Source organism: Lissotriton vulgaris, chromosome 6 (assembly GCF_964263255.1).
Source record: "Lissotriton vulgaris chromosome 6, aLisVul1.2, whole genome shotgun sequence".
NCBI lineage: Eukaryota > Metazoa > Chordata > Amphibia > Caudata > Salamandridae > Lissotriton > Lissotriton vulgaris.
This window is the reverse complement of record NC_141694.1, coordinates 714584253-714602828: the sequence shown is the minus strand read 5'-3', so window position 1 is coordinate 714602828 and position 18576 is coordinate 714584253. Positions and strand designations below refer to the sequence as shown.

The 18576-nt window shown below is 46.7% G+C and overlaps 1 protein-coding gene across 2 annotated transcripts in view; it reads right to left on the bottom strand.

The window, feature by feature from the left end:
• ATG5 (autophagy related 5) overlaps nucleotides 1-18576 on the bottom strand; it is a 599844-nt gene that overhangs the window by 75641 nt on the left and 505627 nt on the right. For both annotated transcript variants that reach the window (XM_086926702.1, XM_086926703.1), the window contains exon 7: nucleotides 11918-12038. In XM_086926702.1, the coding sequence (XP_086782828.1) occupies nucleotides 11918-12038 (121 nt within the window). The remainder of the gene's footprint in view (nucleotides 1-11917; nucleotides 12039-18576) is intronic.

Sequence of the window (18576 nt, the reverse complement as noted above, 5' to 3'; positions counted from 1 at the left end):
ATCCATCCAATTGTGAAATCTGGTTGGGGAAGAGAGAAAGGTCTGCCTTTGACCCAATCTCAGTTCGTTAACCACCATTGCATATCCTTCGCAATTCCTTCCAAGAGCTGAACCACGTCAATGAGATTTCCCTGGTGCTGTGCTCATTGGAACTTCAAGTCCCACTGCAGAGCCCGCATACACCATCTCACATGTCTTACCAACAGGATGCAGGAGGCCATGAGGCCCAACAGCCTCAGAGTCAACATCACCGAAATCCAGGGTAGAGGCTGAAATATCGGAATCATAACCTGAATATCCTGGACTCGCTGCTCTTGAGGATAAGCCAAAACTGCACTGTGTCAAGAACAGCACAGATGAAAGGGAGCGTCTGAGAAGGAGTCAGCTGTGACTTCAGCATGTTTATAGAGAACTCCGGAACCCAGGAGGTCCGCCGTAGTCTGAAGGTGGGAGACGACTGCCTGGGGCGAGGACGCTTTCAACAGCCAGTCGTCGAGGTAGGAGAAGACTGAAACCCCTAACCTTCACAGATGAGTTGCAACCACCGACATCACCTTGGTAAACACCCGAGGGGCACTGGTAAGGCTAAAGGGGAACACCGTAAACTGAAAGTGCTCGTGGCCTACCTTGAACCGTAGGTATCGCCTGTGGCCCGGCAGGATAGGAATGTTAAAAATATGCATCCTGCAGGTCCAACGCCACCATCCAGTCTCCTTGGTCTAAGGCAGACAAGACCTGAGCCAATGTGAGCATTTTGAATTTCTCCTTTTTGAGGAGGAGATTTACGGTCCGAAGAGCCAAAATAGGCCGCAGCCCCTTGTTCTTTTTCGAAATCAGAAAGTAGCGGGAATAACAACCACTGCCTACTTCTGAAACTGGAACCCTTTCGATAGCTCCTTTGGCCAAAAGAGCTGTAACTTCCTCTTGGAGCAGCTTTAAGTGATCCTCCGCCAGCCGTTCCTGACTCGGCAGAATAGGAGGAGGAACAGAAAGGAAAAGAAGAGAATAGCTCTCCTGGATGATCTGCAAGACCCACTTGTCTGATGTTATAGATCTCCAGCAGGGGATATGATGACGAATTCTCCCACCCACTGGAGTAGTATGGTCCTGCAGAATCAGCCTAGGAGTGCTTGGAGGCTGTGACTGCCGGGGGCAGTGTGGTAAACAACTTCCGGCCTCCATTCCGAGGACGGAATGTACTGCATCCACGTCCACGCACGGCTTGGGCAGTCTATGCAGGACGGTGGCTAGGGTTGACAAGGCTGGAAAGCCCTTCCGTTGTCCCAAAAGGGGAGAAAGGAAGACTGGCCACAAGAAGTGGAGGAGAGGCCCAAGGATCTGGCCGCAGCTCGAGAGTCCTTGAACCTGACTAGGGCCGAGTCTGCCTTTTCCCAAAAAAGGCGGGTTCCATCAAAGGGCATGGTTATCAAATTGGCTTGGACATCCCCCAAGAAGTCAGTTGTACGAAGCCAGGCGTGGTGCCTCAAGGCCACTGTAGTTGAAATAGACCTGCCGAGCCAATCAGTCGTATCCAAACCACACCGTATGGTGAATTTTGCCGCATCTCTCCCGTCCTTGACAGCCTGGGAGAGTAAAGCCCGGGCCTCCTCCGGGAGTTGTGGCAGCACCTGTGCAACCATCTCCCAAAGAGAGTGGGAGAGTCGGCAAAATAAGCATGCGGTATTAACCGACCACAATGCCAGACTGGAGGACAAAAACATCTTTTCCCCAAATTAGTCCAGTCTCTTGGATTTCCTATCTGGAGGGGTGAAATGTAATGCGCCCTGGGAAGTAGAGGACTGCACCACCAAACTTTCAGGGGTGGGGTGTTGGATGAGGTACTTTGGGTCGCCAGGTGCTGGGCGCTGGCGGTGTGCAATCGTCGTGTTCACAGGAGCCCTTGTGCTAGGCTTGAACCAAGTTCCTAGTAGGACGCCCGTAAGTGCCTCATTAAAGGGCAAAAGGGGTAAAGAGGTGGAAGCCCAGGGTTGAAGCACTTCGGTCAGGAGATTAGTCCTGACCTGCACTGTGAGCAGTTCCAGTGCAAGGACCTCAGCTGCCCTCTTAACCACCATAGCATAGGACGCCCTCCCTCCGTAGCCACTGTAGGTGGAGAGGGCATGTCAGAGTCTGGGGAAGTAGCCAAACCACTGTCTTCCCCAAGTTCCCCATACCAGTAAATTGCTACCTCAGAGACATCCAGGTTCTCTAGCAGGGCTCCAGACTCCTCCCATTCCTCTCCTGAGCCCAGCACGTCCACATAGTGCTCAGGTGACAACATAGAGCCCCTGGGTTCTGTCGATTATGGAATCGGCATCGTACGACACCGTTCCGGCTCTTTGTCGTCGGGGATGAGGATGGGACTTGCGTCACTGACAACCGCTGCTGGCACCGACTTTGAGTTCGGCACCGGGGAAGGCCGTGTTGGTAAGACCGGCATCGAACTGGATCCAGAGATCGGATCCCTGAGGGCCCACCGGCGCAGTGGCCGAAGCGGACTGCTTCGAACCCCATGGGGCCCCATCCGGCCACATGGGGACAAAGGACTCACCAACGGGGTCATTCCGCTCCAATACTAGGCGCATGACCTCGTAAAAATCCTTAATTTGTGCTGAAATCGCTCTGGCTCCCGGAAATGGTGGGAGGCGCAAAGTCGTCTCTGGTTCCGGCTCCGCAGAACTGTGCCTAGAGGATAGGTGCTCCTTACCTCTTTAGATGACGGACGCTAGTTGAGGTGAAGTCGAAGTCCGCTTGGACTTCTTCTTGTGCCTCTTCCCAGAGTGTCCAGATGACCTCAAATGGGAGGAAAAGGACTTAGGGCTCAGTAAGCGATCCCACGACCTCCTCTTCTTTCAATGGGATCATGACCTCCTTGGGGTCTCGCTCAACAGTGTTGACTGCCGGGTTGCGAGCAACTTCAACGCCTGCTCCCTCAAGGTCTTCGGAGCCATGGCCCGGCAGTCTGAACACGACTTTGAATCGTGGTTGAGTTCAAGACACCATAGACATACTCGGCGGGGATTGATAACCGACATTGTGCAGGAACAAATCCTGCACGGCTTAAAACCTGGCTTCCTACCCTACGTCCCTCGCACACAAAGTCGTCCAAAATTTTGACAAAAGTTCAGAAAAAAGCCTGCCAAAAAGCAGCAGAGGGATAGCTCTTCCCGGATCAGCTCTTAATTGGTGCGGAAAGAAAAGAACTGACGTCCGGGGGCCTGGGTGGCGCCTATGTTGGCACTGTGACGTCATAACTGATGCTACCGACGCCATTGACGTCACGCTGAGCATAATGCAGCCGGTTGAAGTCGCGTGCATGGGGTATTGCTCAGCAAAAATTCCCGGATCCAGTAAGGAATCTGCAGCTAGAAGTCTCTATCAGATTGGGCTTTCTACATTGTCTGGTGGTATTCGTTTAAGATATTCTTACAAGTTATTTTATGCTTAAGGTGAAAATGTTACCTCCATCCCCTTTCTAGTTTCTTGCATTGTTTGCGCAGATCTTTGAGCTCCTCATTAAACCAAGGCACAGACTGTCATTTGACCACTGAAATAGGCCTCCCTAGGTTTAATGGGGGCAATGGTATTGGCATGTGTTTAATGGGGTTGACCGACAGGGCATCGATGTCTATGGCCCCACTCATGTGTGGAGTATGCTTACTCAAGGAGAGGCTAAACTGAGGGAGAGACTGCAGCCAGTTTCTACAGGATAGGGGGAAATAGGTCTTGTGTCCACGAGGGCACTGATCCACCCTACATTTGCAGTGTATAAAAGCATGGTCATTCATGCGGTTTGATATCTGACACCATAACCTGGCCATTAGAGAAAATGGTGTCCAAGATATGGGCCGCTACTTTGGTGAGCTGGGTCACATATTGTTGCATGTCCCCTGAGGACATGTTTTCTAATAGAAGGTGACTGTGCAGGCCAGAGGGTGAATCCACATGTATACCGAGGTCCCCTAAAACCATGAAATTATGTATTTTAGCATGTATTTTACAAAACAAATTACTGTAGAGTATGCCTTTTAAACACAGAAAGGGATCCATTTTAGGTTTTCAATACATCCATAAACGTTATATGTGCATACGCTGAAACCAATGGAAATAGTTTACATAGTCAGTGGTTAAGATGATAAACTGGCACAGATCAGGTCTTCTCTTAGAAATCCTTGCTTAAGAGAATCAAGTGAAAGGAAGTCCCATCTTTGAAGTATAAAAACCTATAGAATGCCAATGGAGTGCTTACCACATTAGCTGGATAATAATAAGTTCTCCTTGAAATTTGTACACAAACATTTTATAATACTTTTATAACTTGTTTCATACAGATGTTCAGTATCCTGGTACTGGCTTAAACCACACATTGTGCATATACTGTATGATCTGCCTCTCACATATCACAAGAGGTGAAGCTCTGCGTTACGGCATCAAAGAATCTATCCTCAGCCCTGTGAAGACCATACAGTTTTCAAGAGAAAAATGAAGCATGACTACATTAACCCTAGCCTTTCAAGACCGTCTCTGGCTACCCTCCGAGGACACATCAAGTTCAAACCATGCTACAGTATCTACAACTCAATCCAACACATATAAAAACTAGACTACATAATTGAAGAAATGAGCAACGCTTAAGGCCAAGCACAATAGACTCTGTAGGTCATAAGAAGCACGTAAAGCCTATTGGTCATGTCCAAGAAACCAAGCACTGAATAAAATAAAATTATTTCACAAAAAAATATTTATGCACTGGACTTTGTGGGCACTGGAAGGAGTTAAGCTAAGCATGACTTATTGTTGGGCAATGTGGGTCTGCGGCCATGGTATGAGGCATCACCAAATCCACTCCCCAGACAAAGAGCCCACTGTGCATGACTGAAAAAAAGTATTGAGAGATCTCTGTTACCAAAGCATGGCAAAGTGCAAGCCCTACCTCGTAGCTGGAAGAGCATAGCCAAAAGCCATGCCTTCTGGGTGTAAGTTTATAACCCAAAGGAGTTAGGTCCTTTTTGGACGTGGACAAGGCTGGACCATATATAAATGCAAAAAACACACAAATGCCTAGACCACTCTTTTTAAAAAAAACAAGAACAATTAATGAGGGTCAAGAATACTCTTTATTGAATTCTGACCATGTACTTATATTTTATACCTTTGACTTCTTTTTTTACTTTCAAAGTTTTTTTACATATATATTCATTAGCAAAGATAGGACAAACTGTACATATATTTACAATACTATACAAACCAATTTATAAACAAAACATGTCACAATGTATCTACACAAACTCAAAAAAAACATAATCGCAACAAAAACACATTAAATTGATGTGTACTTAATCTCAATAAATGAGAGGCAAAATCAAAAGGAGGAAAAGAAAGGCAGGAAGGAAGGAGAGTGTAAGGAATAGAGTCAAAGTAATGATACTCTTTCATGGTGTTAAAGCTAACAAATGGTTCTTGTGAGTAAATTATTCCTTCAAATGTGCCTCCAAGTGTGCCTGTGCCTCCAAGTATGCCGACGCGTTTCGATTACAGGAAACCAGTTCCTGGAATCTCATCAGGACCTTTTTTCTTTTGTCTGTATGATGTGAACAACAAAACAATAACGTTTTGTGTTTAAACATCTCATTGTTTATCTCCATTACAGTTGCACAAATGACCAATGCAATGTCTCCGACTTAAGACTACATACCAGATTTAGGAGGTGGACTGTGGAAGACTCTCTTGTTATACTCGGAAATTTTTCTTTCTTTAATTCCCCAACGTTTTGGCAGTGAAAGGTGCAGGGGGCCGTTAGGAAAATGCGAAGTGTAAATTATTGGAACCTAGAGCCTCTCTAGCCTAGTGTGAAAGCCATTATGTGGCCTACCTTTGTATTCGTTGTTGGCAGATTCCTTTCTGATTCTTCGCGTTGTATGTGGAGTTTACTCAACACATGTACACTTTCAAACATTCCATGTCGTGAAATTGCAGAGCTGCAAAACATTTAAAAACGTTTCAATGCTGCTGTCCTGCCTTTCAAACAATTCTAGCTTATTGGGGGGCTCCATTGGAGCAATGAGGCCCTTACCTGATCATCTAAAGTGATTTATACGGCGGTTTTCTGCCACACATGTTTGAGTACTGTAAAAGACAAAAGGGGAACTTTGTAACCCCTTTGGATAACGCGCTTAGTCAAGCTGGTTTTACCACAAATCTGGCAAAGCTCTTACCTATTTCTCGAGTCACTCTGGATGTAACAAACGTCCTGGTCGATCTCAACAAAGATGGCCGCTCGTTTTGTGGGCGTGCTTTATGTCATGCTCAGACCCGAGGATTGTGGTACTTGTAGTGAAATCTATCTTTTCAATTAAAATCCCCGATTGCAGTGTGGGACATGGATTAAAGGTATGTGTGGCTAGAGAAATGTCGCAAGCTAGTCATGTAGTTATTCATTATGCCCAAGGACATGTTGTGTTTGCGGCTACCGTGTCGGCCTGCCACTAAAACGCAGTATGTGAACTGAAGGGCTTCCTGTGCGTAGTGGCTAGTGCCTTAATCCGCGCAGCACCAAGGTCACTGTTTTTCATTAAGGAAGAAGGCTCAAACCCAAAGATTAAAATGAGATGAGGGTCAGTGGTCACTAACTGCCAATTCGGTCCAAGTGAAGAAGAAATTTCATAGTCTTGCAACTTCAGATAGGTTATTCAACCCTGTCTGAGTGCTATTGAATTTTAGAATGAGGTAAGCTTCCTTTTGTAAAAGGACTCTTTCTACATCAAGACAGCGATTGGTTTGCTTGGCCGTGAACAGGATAGACCATTTGAAGTCATGTTCATCGTGGCCTTTCTCGACAAAGTGCTGAACCATGGATGCGGTCATAACTTTCTTCTTGATGCGTGAGCGATGTTGGCTGATTCGCATATTTACGTGTTGGCTTGTTTTGCCAATGCAAATCAACATGCACGGACACTGTATCACATAGATAACATGCTTAGTTCTGCAATTTGAGAAATCCTGATGTTTCCATTTTATTCCTGAATGGCAAAATTCTTTCCCTTCGATGGTATTGGGACATGCCACACAATTCCCACATTTATGGTGGCCCTCGATAGGTTTCATGTTCCACTGAGTTAGCAAGTCATTTTTGGGTTTTGGCACTGTAATATCAGCCCTAACTCCTTTGGGTTATAAATTTCAGGGCGGGTCTTCACTCGCGAGAGAATATCGGGCATGAGATTGATTCCATTTTCTACATATTTTTATGTGATTTGAGCTTGAGGGACAATTGTCTATCTGAAATATGGCTGAAAAGGATGCCCAGAAGTAACAGCAAACAGCAAAGGATAAATGGGTCGGTAAGCAACCTGCAGCTAGATACTGGCACTGGAAGGAGTTAACCTAAGCATGACTTACTGTTGTGCCAGGAGGATCTGGGGCCATGGTATGAGGCATCACCAAAGCCACTCCCCAGACAAAGAGCCCACTATGCATGACTGAAAAAAGTATTGAGAGATCTCTGTTACCAAAGCAGGCAAAGTGCCAGCCCTACCTCGTAGCTCGAAGAGCAGAGCCAAAAGCCATGCCTTCTGGGTGTAAGTGGCACACAAATTTGACATAGGATGTGGCCAAAAACTGAAAGCTCTCTGGGCAGGTGGCTTAGGTGCAAGGTATCAGTCTAAGCCCGGAGCCACTGGACACACATAGAAGTAACGGCAAACAGCAAAGGATAAATGGGTCGGTAAGCAACCTGCAGCTAGATATTGTCTCTACTAGAGAAGATGTTACTGAAGGTAAGCAACTTCTTCATTTGATAGAGACCTCTAGCCACAGAGTCCTTACCTTTGAATAGATATCCACGCTATACCATCTTCAGAAGTAGGTCTCCAGACAAATTTAGACTAAAAAGTCCTGTATGATGGAACGAGCGAATTGCCGGCCTTGCGGACAGGACTGTCTATTCAGTAATGCTTGGTAAACATGCGCAGAAAAGCCCACGTTGCTGCCTGGCAGATGTCTAAGACTGTGCAGTGGTCGCAGCCTTAACTCTAGTGGACTGAGCTCTTAAGCCCTCAGGAGGTAGCTTCTTTGCCAATGCATAGCAGATCTTCATACAGAGAATGAGCCATCGAGAGATGGTCCGTTTCTGCACCGCTCGACCTTTCTTTGCACCAACCCACTGCACGAAGAGTTGGTCGTCCACCCGAAACTCTCATTTGAGGTCAAGGTAAAATGAAAATGCTAGTTTTGGGTAGACGGTGGAGTCGCTCTTCTTCTTTAGAGGGATGTGGAGGAGTGTAGAAAGTGGGCAGGTTACAGATTGGCCCACATAAAAAGGAGTTACCCCTTTTGGTAGGCAAGAGAAGTCAGTTTATTGGGGAAAACTGTTAGAAAGGGAGGCTTGGATCTTAAAGCTCGATCACCCTCCTGACCGATGTAATTGCCACAAGAAAGGCTGTGTTGCTGGTGAGCAGCATGAGGGGACAATTGTGAGAGGCCTCGAAGAGAGCAAACATAAGAAATGTGAGAACCAAATTAAGGCGCCACTGAGGCATAATGAAAGGGGAAGGTTAGAACATATGTACAATCTATTTACAATTGGAGATTTAAATAAGGAGGGTTGGTCGGGCAGCATCAAGAAAGCAGCAGTTCTTTAGCCACCACTGCAGGCCCATTGCAGTTCCCTCTGAGATCTGGACCATGTCGCAGAGATTTCCATGATGATGTGCCAACTGGAACTTCAGGTGCCACTGCAGAGCCCACATATGCCATCGGGCATATGTCACTAACAGGATGCAGGAGGCCCAGCAGCCTCAAAGTCAGTCTCACCGAATCCAGGATAGAGGCTGACACATCAGTGTCACAGAGTGAATATCCTGGACTTGGTGCTCGAGCGGATAGGCCCAAAACTGCACGGTGTCCAGACCAGCTCAGATGAAAGGGAGCATCTGAGAGGGTGTCAGGTGTGACTTTGCCATGCTGCTAGTGAACTCCAGCAAATAAAGGAGGTCCGCCGTAGTATGGAGTTGGGAGATGACAGCCAGGGGCGAGCCCGCATTCAGCAGCCAGTAGTCGAGACAGGGGAAGACTGGCACCCCTGACCTGGGCAGATAGGCTGTGACCAACACCATCACCCTGGTGAACACCCGAGGGGTGCTGGTAAGGTCAAAAGGGAGCACGGAGCAGCCTACTATAAAACACCGGTAACACTGATGGGCCAGCATGAAGGGAATGTGAAAATAGGCATCCAACAAGTTCAACGTTACCATCCAGTCTCCTGGGTCCAGGGCAGCCAAGACCTGAGTGAATACTAGCATCTTGAATTTCTACTTTTAGAGGCAGATGTTGAAGGCTCGGAGAGCTAGGGCAGGATGAAGACCCTTGTCCTTTGTCGGAACCAGAAAGAAGTGGCAATAACAACCACAGCCTACTTCTGGCACCGGAACCCTCTTTATGGCTCCCTTGGACAAGAGAGCCATGACTTCCTCCCGGAGCAGAGATAGATGATCCTCTGTCAGCCGGTCATAGGATGGAGGCCTGGAGGTAGGGGTAATCTTGAAGGGGAGGGAGTAGCCCCTTCAGAAGGTCTGCAGAACCCACCTGTCCGATGTTATGCTATGCCAGTGGTGGAAGTGATGGCGGATCATGCCATCAACTGGATGCCTATGATCTAAACGGATAAGACTGGGAGGGTTTGGAGGCTGCAGCTGCCGGGGATGGGGGGCCGTAGCCCAGGAGTTCTCAAAGCTCAACAGAGCAGAGTCTGCCTTGTCGCCGAACAGACAGGTGCCACTGAACGGCATGTCCATGAGGGAAGCCTGGACATTGCTGAAAAGCCAGATGTTCTCAGCCAGGCGTGGCATCTGAGTGCCACAATTAACTAACAGTCTGCCTAGTGAGTGAGTTGCGTTCAAGCCACAGCGCATAGTAAACATCGCTGCATCTCTCCTGTCTGTAACCGTTCGAGAGAGAATGGCTCAGGACTTCTCCAGGACCTGTGGTAGCACTTGTGCAACCGTTTCTCACAGTGTGAGGGAATAGCAGCCCAATACGGATGCAGTGTTCACTGACCGCAATGCAAGGCTGGGGAAAGAAAACATTTCCTTACCTAAGCTATCCAGCCTCTTAGATTTCCTGTCAAGGGAATTGGCATGGAACGCGCCATGGGAAGTGGAGGGTTGGACTACCAAGCTCTAAGGTGTAGGGTGTTAGATAAGGAAATTTTGGGCGGTGTGAGGCGGTGGGCAATCGTAATATTAACATTGGGCCCTGTGTTGGGTGTGGACCAGGTCCCCCGAAGGACTTCGGTGAGTGCTTTGTTAAACAGAAGTAGGGGTTCAGAAGAGGAGACTCATGGTTGCAGGACCTCCATCAAGATATTCGTTTTGACCGCCACCAAGGGCAACTGAAGGTTGAGGACCTCAGTCGCCCACCGCACCACCATAACATAAGTAGCTCTCTTCTCCATAGCCACAGTAGGGGGGTGAAAGCATGTCGGTATCTGGAGACGTATCCAGTCCACTGGCATCAGCCAGTTCATCACACAAGTAAATTTCTTGTTCATAATGGTATTCTAAAGGGTCCAGTGACCCCATTCATTGCTCCCGGAGGCTTAGTCCGTTGGAATAGACCTCAGGCTCTAAACTAGGATGCATGGGTCCTGTTGGTCCTGGATTCGGTGTCAGCCGATGCGTGCAGGCTCTGTCGCAGAGCATCAGAACGGGGCTGGTCATGCCGGTGGGCGCCAGAGCCATAGGGGGCATCTGGCCAGCATCAGGGAAGGTCGCAGAGACATGACCTGCGCTGGTACAGATCCATGGGGCCCATCGGTGCCGGGGTCGCTGGCGCACTACCAGATGGAGCTCCCTCCGACCCTGCAAGGCACAAAGGAATGCCACAGGGGTTGCGCTGCTCAAAAATGAGGAGCAAGGCCATGTAAAATTCTTTGATCTGAGCTGGGGTCACTCCGGCTCCCGGAAAAGAGGGGAGGCGTGTTGTTGGCCCAAGGGCAGGTTCCGAGGAACCATGCCTCGAATGCCGATGTTCATTTGTCGCGTTCACCAATTAACAAGGAGAAGTCAAAGCGAGTTTTTATCTCTTTTGTTTTTTGTGCCTTACCAGAGTGCCCCAACAATTTGGAGTGGGACAAAGAGGACTTTGGACTCCTGGAACAGTCCCGCAACCTTCCTCTTGAGTGGGTCCATGACTTTCGCAGAGTCGCATACTGGGCCGCGAGCAGCTTTAGGGACCACTCCCTCAAGCCATGGGTGCCATGGCCCGGCATTCAGAGTACGACTTGGAGTCGTGGCTGCGCTCCAAGCACTACAAACACAGGTCAGTCACAGCAAAATGACCTGTCTTCCTCAATGACATTCCTCAACACACCAGGAGGAAACCTAAAAAAAGAACGACAAAACGTAAAAAATCCAGCGGATCTGCGCTGGCTGGCGTGGAAAGAAAAGAAGTGACACCAACGAGCCACGGTGGCGCCTTTATAGGTGACACGGACATCACTTCCAGCGCGGACGACACCACATGGAGCCGAATGAGGCCAACCGGTGCGCAGGGGTATTGCTCAAGAAAAATCTTCTGGATCCAGTTTGACATCTAGGGGATTTCAAAGAAAGGAATCTGCAGCTAGATGTCTCTATCAGAGGTATCTGTTTCCTTTATCATCCATCCAAGGCAAGGCATACTCTACATGAGATAAAGTAGGTGAGATGCAATAAATCCCCAGACTGTTGAACACATACACAGTCCATGGCACTACACAATAAATCTTAAAGAACGTGGTTTAGAGGGGAAATGCTAGAAAAATATCTGCCTTAAGAAGGTAATCTTTCATACATTTCTCATTGTTAAACAATAATCTATTGTCTAGAAATCACACAAAATGATATATAAGGTGGTATACTTAGAAAACAATATGTCATACCTTCTGAAGGGATTGCAACAGGACACACTTCCTTAATTAGATCGCCAAGTGTGTGCAGTTGTCCATCTGATGCAACTGGTCGAAATAACTTCTGAATATAAGGCCGCTCACTCACGGTTTGCTGTTGGGCAAAACAAAACAATTAAAGACACTATGAGGTTATATCGCAGTATCTTGCATAAGATGTGAAACTGAACCATAGGCTGGAAGCAGGCTTGGTGCTAGTAAGAAGTGGCATTTCGAAACAGATCCCAAAGGAATAACATTGGGCCATATGTATAGAAAATAGGAATTTCGATTTCCTAATTCTTACCGAATTGCAATTAGTTAATCGCAATTCCTAAGGCCCAAAATAAGTATAGATAAAATAGTGATTCCTAATGGGTTCGATAAATTGACCTACCTCATGAAGATTTATGCGGTAGGTCGCAATTTGCAGCCCATTAGGAATCGCAGCCATCACAGGGACAGTGGTCTGCTGAGGTCAGAAGACACCAGGTCTATGATTGCTTTTTTAATAAAGCAATCTTTTTTTCTCCTTTATTGCAGTTCGTTTTCCATAGAGGAAAACAAGATACATTTGAAAAAATAAAATGAAACATTTAAGTTAAATTTTTTAACAGTAATCACTGGACAGTTGGACCCTTGCCTGCTCTTAAAAATTACTTGTTTCAACATTCAAAAATGGAAACGTGTTCCCTTGGGGACCCCTTCCCATTTGCAAATGGTCCCCATCTCCTTTGAGGTGTCTGTAAAATATGAATGTTTTAAGACCGTGATTAGGGCACAAAAGATTCATAGATACAATTGCGATTCTGTATTTGGAAGGGACAACCTAAACAAGCCCTTCTAAATACCGAATCGTTAAACACTAATTGCAATTTGGTAACATGTTACCAACTCGCAATTTGCGCATTGTACATATGAAAAAGCATTTTTGCCGTCGTAAACGGCCAGATTCTGCAAAACGGACGGTTGTGACTGCAAAAATGCTTTTGTACATATTGACCATTGTGTTTAATCAATTAGAATGCAGATACGCCTTTCAAAAATGCTTTAAATAAATATCGGTCAAGACTGGCCTCTACTGGTATCTGAAACTGTTCCTTTCATGTATGCGCCACCTTTCTCTTTAAATTAACCTGATACCAATGTCATTCAATATCAGTTTTTTTAGACAACATTTCGGGTGAGTTGTCAAAAAATCCAGCAGAGAGGAGTGAAACATTCTTTTTTTATTATTATTTTTTTTAAATCTTTTTATTAACTGCATAGAAAAAAATTACAGTGGTGTACAACACAGCTGCAGGTTTTAACGCATAATTGTATCAGACAAGACCGAGGCATAGCACAGGAAATCACAGATACAAGCCTTACAGTGAATAAGTTTACATCATATAATCAACCTTCCGAGTAAGTCGTCAACTCTGGCTGTCGGGGGGGGGTTCACAGAGATGGCCCCTGTATTTATTAACTGAAACATTCTTGATTCTTGCTGGTTCATGGTGGAGGTACGTACCACAGAGTGCCATTGTTCATCTTGATATATATATATACATATACATATACATATATATATATATATATATATATATATATATATATATATATATATATATACATATATATATATACATATATATATATACATATATATATACATATATATATATACATATATATATATATACACACATATATATATATATATATACATACACACACAAAAAAGCCCGAAAGCTTGAAGACGCACTCACAGCAGTTGTGGCCAAAACCAGCTTTAATTATAGAAAAGACCAGCATCTACACTTGAGGTGCAAGAGTTCTTGTGCCGAAGCGTTTCAAGGCCGTAGCCTCTTCCTCATGGGCAGCTCAAAGTTAAACACGGATGGCTCCAATCAGCATCTTAAATACTTGTCAGGACCCCCAGTGGGTAATGTTCAGTGCATACGTGCAGTATGGTGCATGTTGGGACTTTGAGTCCAGGTTGGAGCAAATTGACAACTTGTAGTAAGTTCCGTGTTCCCTTTCAAATTAAAAGCAATGTTTTCGCCCTCAGTGGGCCCCCAAATGCCACGCTGGTTATGTGACTGACATCCGCTGTACTGACCGCGGCGTTAGGCAAAGTTCCATGCTGCCGCGCAGCCCCTCCTTTACTTGGTGGAAGCGGTGCAATCTTCCACGGCAGGGCAGCCGCGTGATTCATTTTGAGTGCGAACCCCCCCCTCAAAGTTGATTGGCTCCCTCGAGCTAGAGCTGAGGAGCTCGGATCTCGCACCCGCGCCTGAGAGGTACATACCTGAGAACACTTGGCAGCCTGCACAGCTAACCCCCGAAAAACCTACACTCTGCTGATGAGGAACAACAATTCCGAAACACCGGTGTCCAGAGTTGGTGCTGCAACCTTGCTACGGCACACTTTCATCGCAATAGCGCACACGCTATCAAGAGACTGCATCTACCATGATGCTCCTGGGGCACACCTGCTGGTGGGTGAGTCGGAGTGCGAACCCCCCCCTCAAAGTTGATTGGCTCCCTCGAGCTAGAGCTGAGGAGCTTGGATCTCGCACCCGCGCCTGAGAGGTACATACCTGAGAACACTTGGCAGGATGCACAGCTAACCCCGAAAAACCTACACTCTGCTGACGAGGAACAACAATTCCGAAACACCGGTGTCCAGAGTTGGTGCTGCAACCTTGCTACGACACACTTTCATCGCAATAGCGCACACGCTATCAAGAGACTGCATCTACCATGATGCTCCTGTGGCACACCTGCTGGTGGGTGAGTCGGAGTGCGAACCCCCCCTCAAAGTTGATTGGCTCCCTCGAGCTAGAGCTGACGAGCTCGGATCTCGCACCCGCGCCTGAGAGGTACATACCTGAGAACACTTGGCAGCCTGCACAGCTAACCCCCGAAAAACCTACACTCTGCTGACGAGGAACAACAATTCCTAAACACCGGTGTCCAGAGTTGGTGCTGCAACCTTGCTACGACACACTTTCATCGCAATAGCGCACACGCTATCAAGAGGCTGCATCTACCATGATGCTCCTGGGGCACACCTGCTGGTGGGTGAGTCGGAGTGCGAACCCCCCCCCCCCCCCCCTCAAAGCATAATTGTATCAGACAAGACCGAGGCATAGCAAGGAAATCACAGATACAAGCCTTACAGTGAATAAGTTTACATCATATAATCAACCTTCCGAGTAAGTCGTCAACTCTGGCTGTCGGGGGGGGTTCACAGAGATGGCCCCTGTATTTATTAACTGAAACATTCTTGCTGGTTCATGGTGAAGGTACGTACCACAGAGTGCCATTGTTCATCTTGAAATATTATAATTATATATATATATATATATATATATATATATATATATATATATATATATATATATATATATATACACACACACATATGTATATATATATATACACACATATGTATATATATATATACACAAAAAAGCCCGAAAGCTTGAAGACGCACTCACAGCAGTTGTGGCCAAAACCGGCTTTAATTATAGAAAAGACCAGCATCTACACTTGAGGTGCAAGAGTTCTTGTGCCGAAGCGTTTCAAGGCAGTAGCCTCTTCCTCATGGGCAGCTCAAAGTTAAACACGGATGGCTCCAATCAGCATCTTAAATACTTGTCAGGACCCCCAGTGGGTAATGTTCAGTGCATACGTGCAGTATGGTGCATGTTGGGACTTTGAGTCCAGATTGGAGCAAATTGACAACTTGTAGTAAGTTCCGTGTTCCCTTTCAAATTAAAAGCAATGTTTTCGCCCTCAGTGGGCCCCCAAATGCCACGCTGGTTATGTGACTGACATCCGCTGTACTGACCGCGGCGTTAGGCAAAGTTCCATGCTGCCGCGCAGCCCCTCCTTTACTTGGTGGAAGCGGTGCAATCTTCCACGGCAGGGCAGCCGCGTGATTCATTTTGATGCAAAAAAGCCCGAAAGCTTGTAGACGCACTCACAGCAGTTGTGGCCAAAACCGGCTTTAATTATAGAAAAGACCAGCATCTACACTTGAGGTGCAAGAGTTCTTGTGCCGACGCGTTTCAAGGCCGTAGCCTCTTCCTCATGGGCAGCTCGAAGTCAAACACGGATGGCTCCAATCAGCATCTTAAATACTTGTCAGGACCCCCAGTGGGTAATGTTCAGTGCATACGTGCAGTACGGTGCATGTTGGGACTTTGAGTCCAGATTGGAGCAAATTGACAACACGGAACACGGAACTTACTACAAGTTGTCAATTGACAAAGGGAATGACAAAACCAACTGTGTCAGAATGATCACCACATTCAATGTGGAAGCTGATCAAATCCGAAAAACACTTAAGCGACACTGGCACATTGTGAAAAATTACCCCATCATAGGGAGTACAGTTAGCAAGCAGCCACAGGTTACCTATAGAAAGGCACGCTCCCTGAAAGATATGCTGGTCAGGAGTTACTTGGGGGTTCCCAAGAAGCATACATGGCTACATGAACAGAAAGGCTTTTTTAAATGCGCTAAGTGCAAGGCGTGTGGCACTAGCAAAAATGCGAAGTCATACCCATTACCAACGGGGAAAACTGAAGCCATTAGCAAATTTATGAACTGTAACACTGATTTCTGTGTCTATGTGATTGTATGCCCATGTGGTAAGTTCTATGTTGGCAGCACCATTTTTCCCATCAAAAAACGCATTCTTGAACATATGAGGGCAATCAAGAATGTTGATGTCAACTATGCGACTGCAAGACACTGGCTACGTTACCACAATAAAGATGTTAACTGCTTTTCATTTTTTGGAATTGACAGAGTACCTGCTAGCCCCAGAGGGGGCGATAGAGTCAAACAGCTACGCATTCTGGAATCCCAGTACATCATCCGCCTCGACTCTAAGAATCCCTTTGGTCTGAACGAAGATGAGGAGTTGTACGTCCACATTGGATGAGGACTCAGCACCTTTCTCAGTAAATTTCACCTCCCTTTCTGTTGCTGGACTTTTCTTCTTGCTGCTGTGATCACTGATTTCTATAGCCACCCGTCTCAAGGGAGAGGGCCCTCTACCCTGATTTCAGAGACAGGACTCTGAAATTTCACAAGCTAGCATAGTTTACCCTTTCATAGCTCCATCCCTGGGTCACGGACACAGTTCCGCATTAACCGATACTGAGATACCACATTCTCACAACAATCTTACCAGACTAATTCATTTTCGGCCCAGGGGCTTCCCAACCCCCTTCCCCCCTTTACCCTACCCTATAAATCCCACCCCCGCTCCCCTTTTATTGACCCCACCCGCACTTACCGCTTCTTCTCCGTATGCCCTTGGTTACCTTCCCTGCGAACCTACAATTCCTTTCTTGCACACCACAACACCACTCACCACTACATCACCCTTAGGTTGAACACCCCGGTGATAGGGTTGTATATAGGTACAATTTAGGGTCACTTTCCACAGAGACTTCTGCATTTAGAGCATGGCTTGCTCCAATGCCACACTGTACCTTAGGGACACACAGTCTATCCCCTTTTGACAGGGAACACGAAACTAACCCAAGGCAACATCCAACATACAGAAATTCCGTAGTCAGTCTCGTGCACAGATCCCACCTTGAATCATCCCACTGATCTGCCTAAATTGAATGGCATGTTCTATAGGTGCAACATTACGCCATATACCTCTGGTTACATATGTGCCTTCGGCCACTTGGCCTTGACTGTCCTCTGCGGACTAAATGTCCAACGCGGTAAAATGCACTAAGCCACTTGGCTGTTTTCTACCTCTTGTTTTAATAACACTGTGGAATTCGAAAATAATTTGTTGCATTTTAAAACTTGGTTTAAATTGTCACTGTGTACAACAATGAAATCACTCCTCTAGAAATGTACATAATCTCTAAATTCTGTCTGTTGACTGGGTATGAGTGTTCTGCTTAATTCAGATACTCTGTCCATCACCACCCCCTTTTCTGAATCGTTTTGTCCACCGTAAGCGTGGAAGGGTATACTCAGATGTGAGTCCCTTGCTCATTGCACCATCAGGATTCAAGCAAGCCGGGCCGAAGACAGCTGTAATGCCAGAAACCGGTCCCCGGAAGCTTGTTACCTTCCCAGTATAAGAATTGGTTTGGTAGTTTGGTCTGCCCTGTTCCCATGATGCACTGGGACAGGGACAGACTAATTTGCATGTAGCCAGGTTCTGAGCTGGGATGGTGCAGTGAGCTAAAAAACGGTAATGGATCAAGCCCTGATCTGTTGACTGGGTGCGAGTGTTCTGTTTAATTCAGATACTCTGTCCATCACCACCCCCTTTTCTGAATCGTTTTGTCCACCGTAAGCGTGGAAGGGAATACTCAGATGTGAGTCCCTTGCTCATTGCACCATCAGGATTCAAGCAAGCCGGGCCGAAGACGGCTGTAATGCCAGAAACCGGTCCCCGGAAGCTTGTTTCCTTCCCAGTATAAGAATTGGCTTGGTAGTTTGGTCTGCCCTGTTCCCATGATGCACTGGGCCAGGGACAGACTAATTTGCATGTAGCCAGGTTCTGAGCTGGGATGGTGCAGTGAGCTAAAAAACGGTGATGGATCAAGCCCTGATCTGTTGACTGGGTACGAGTGTTCTGTTTAATTCAGATACTCTGTCCATCACCACCCCCTTTT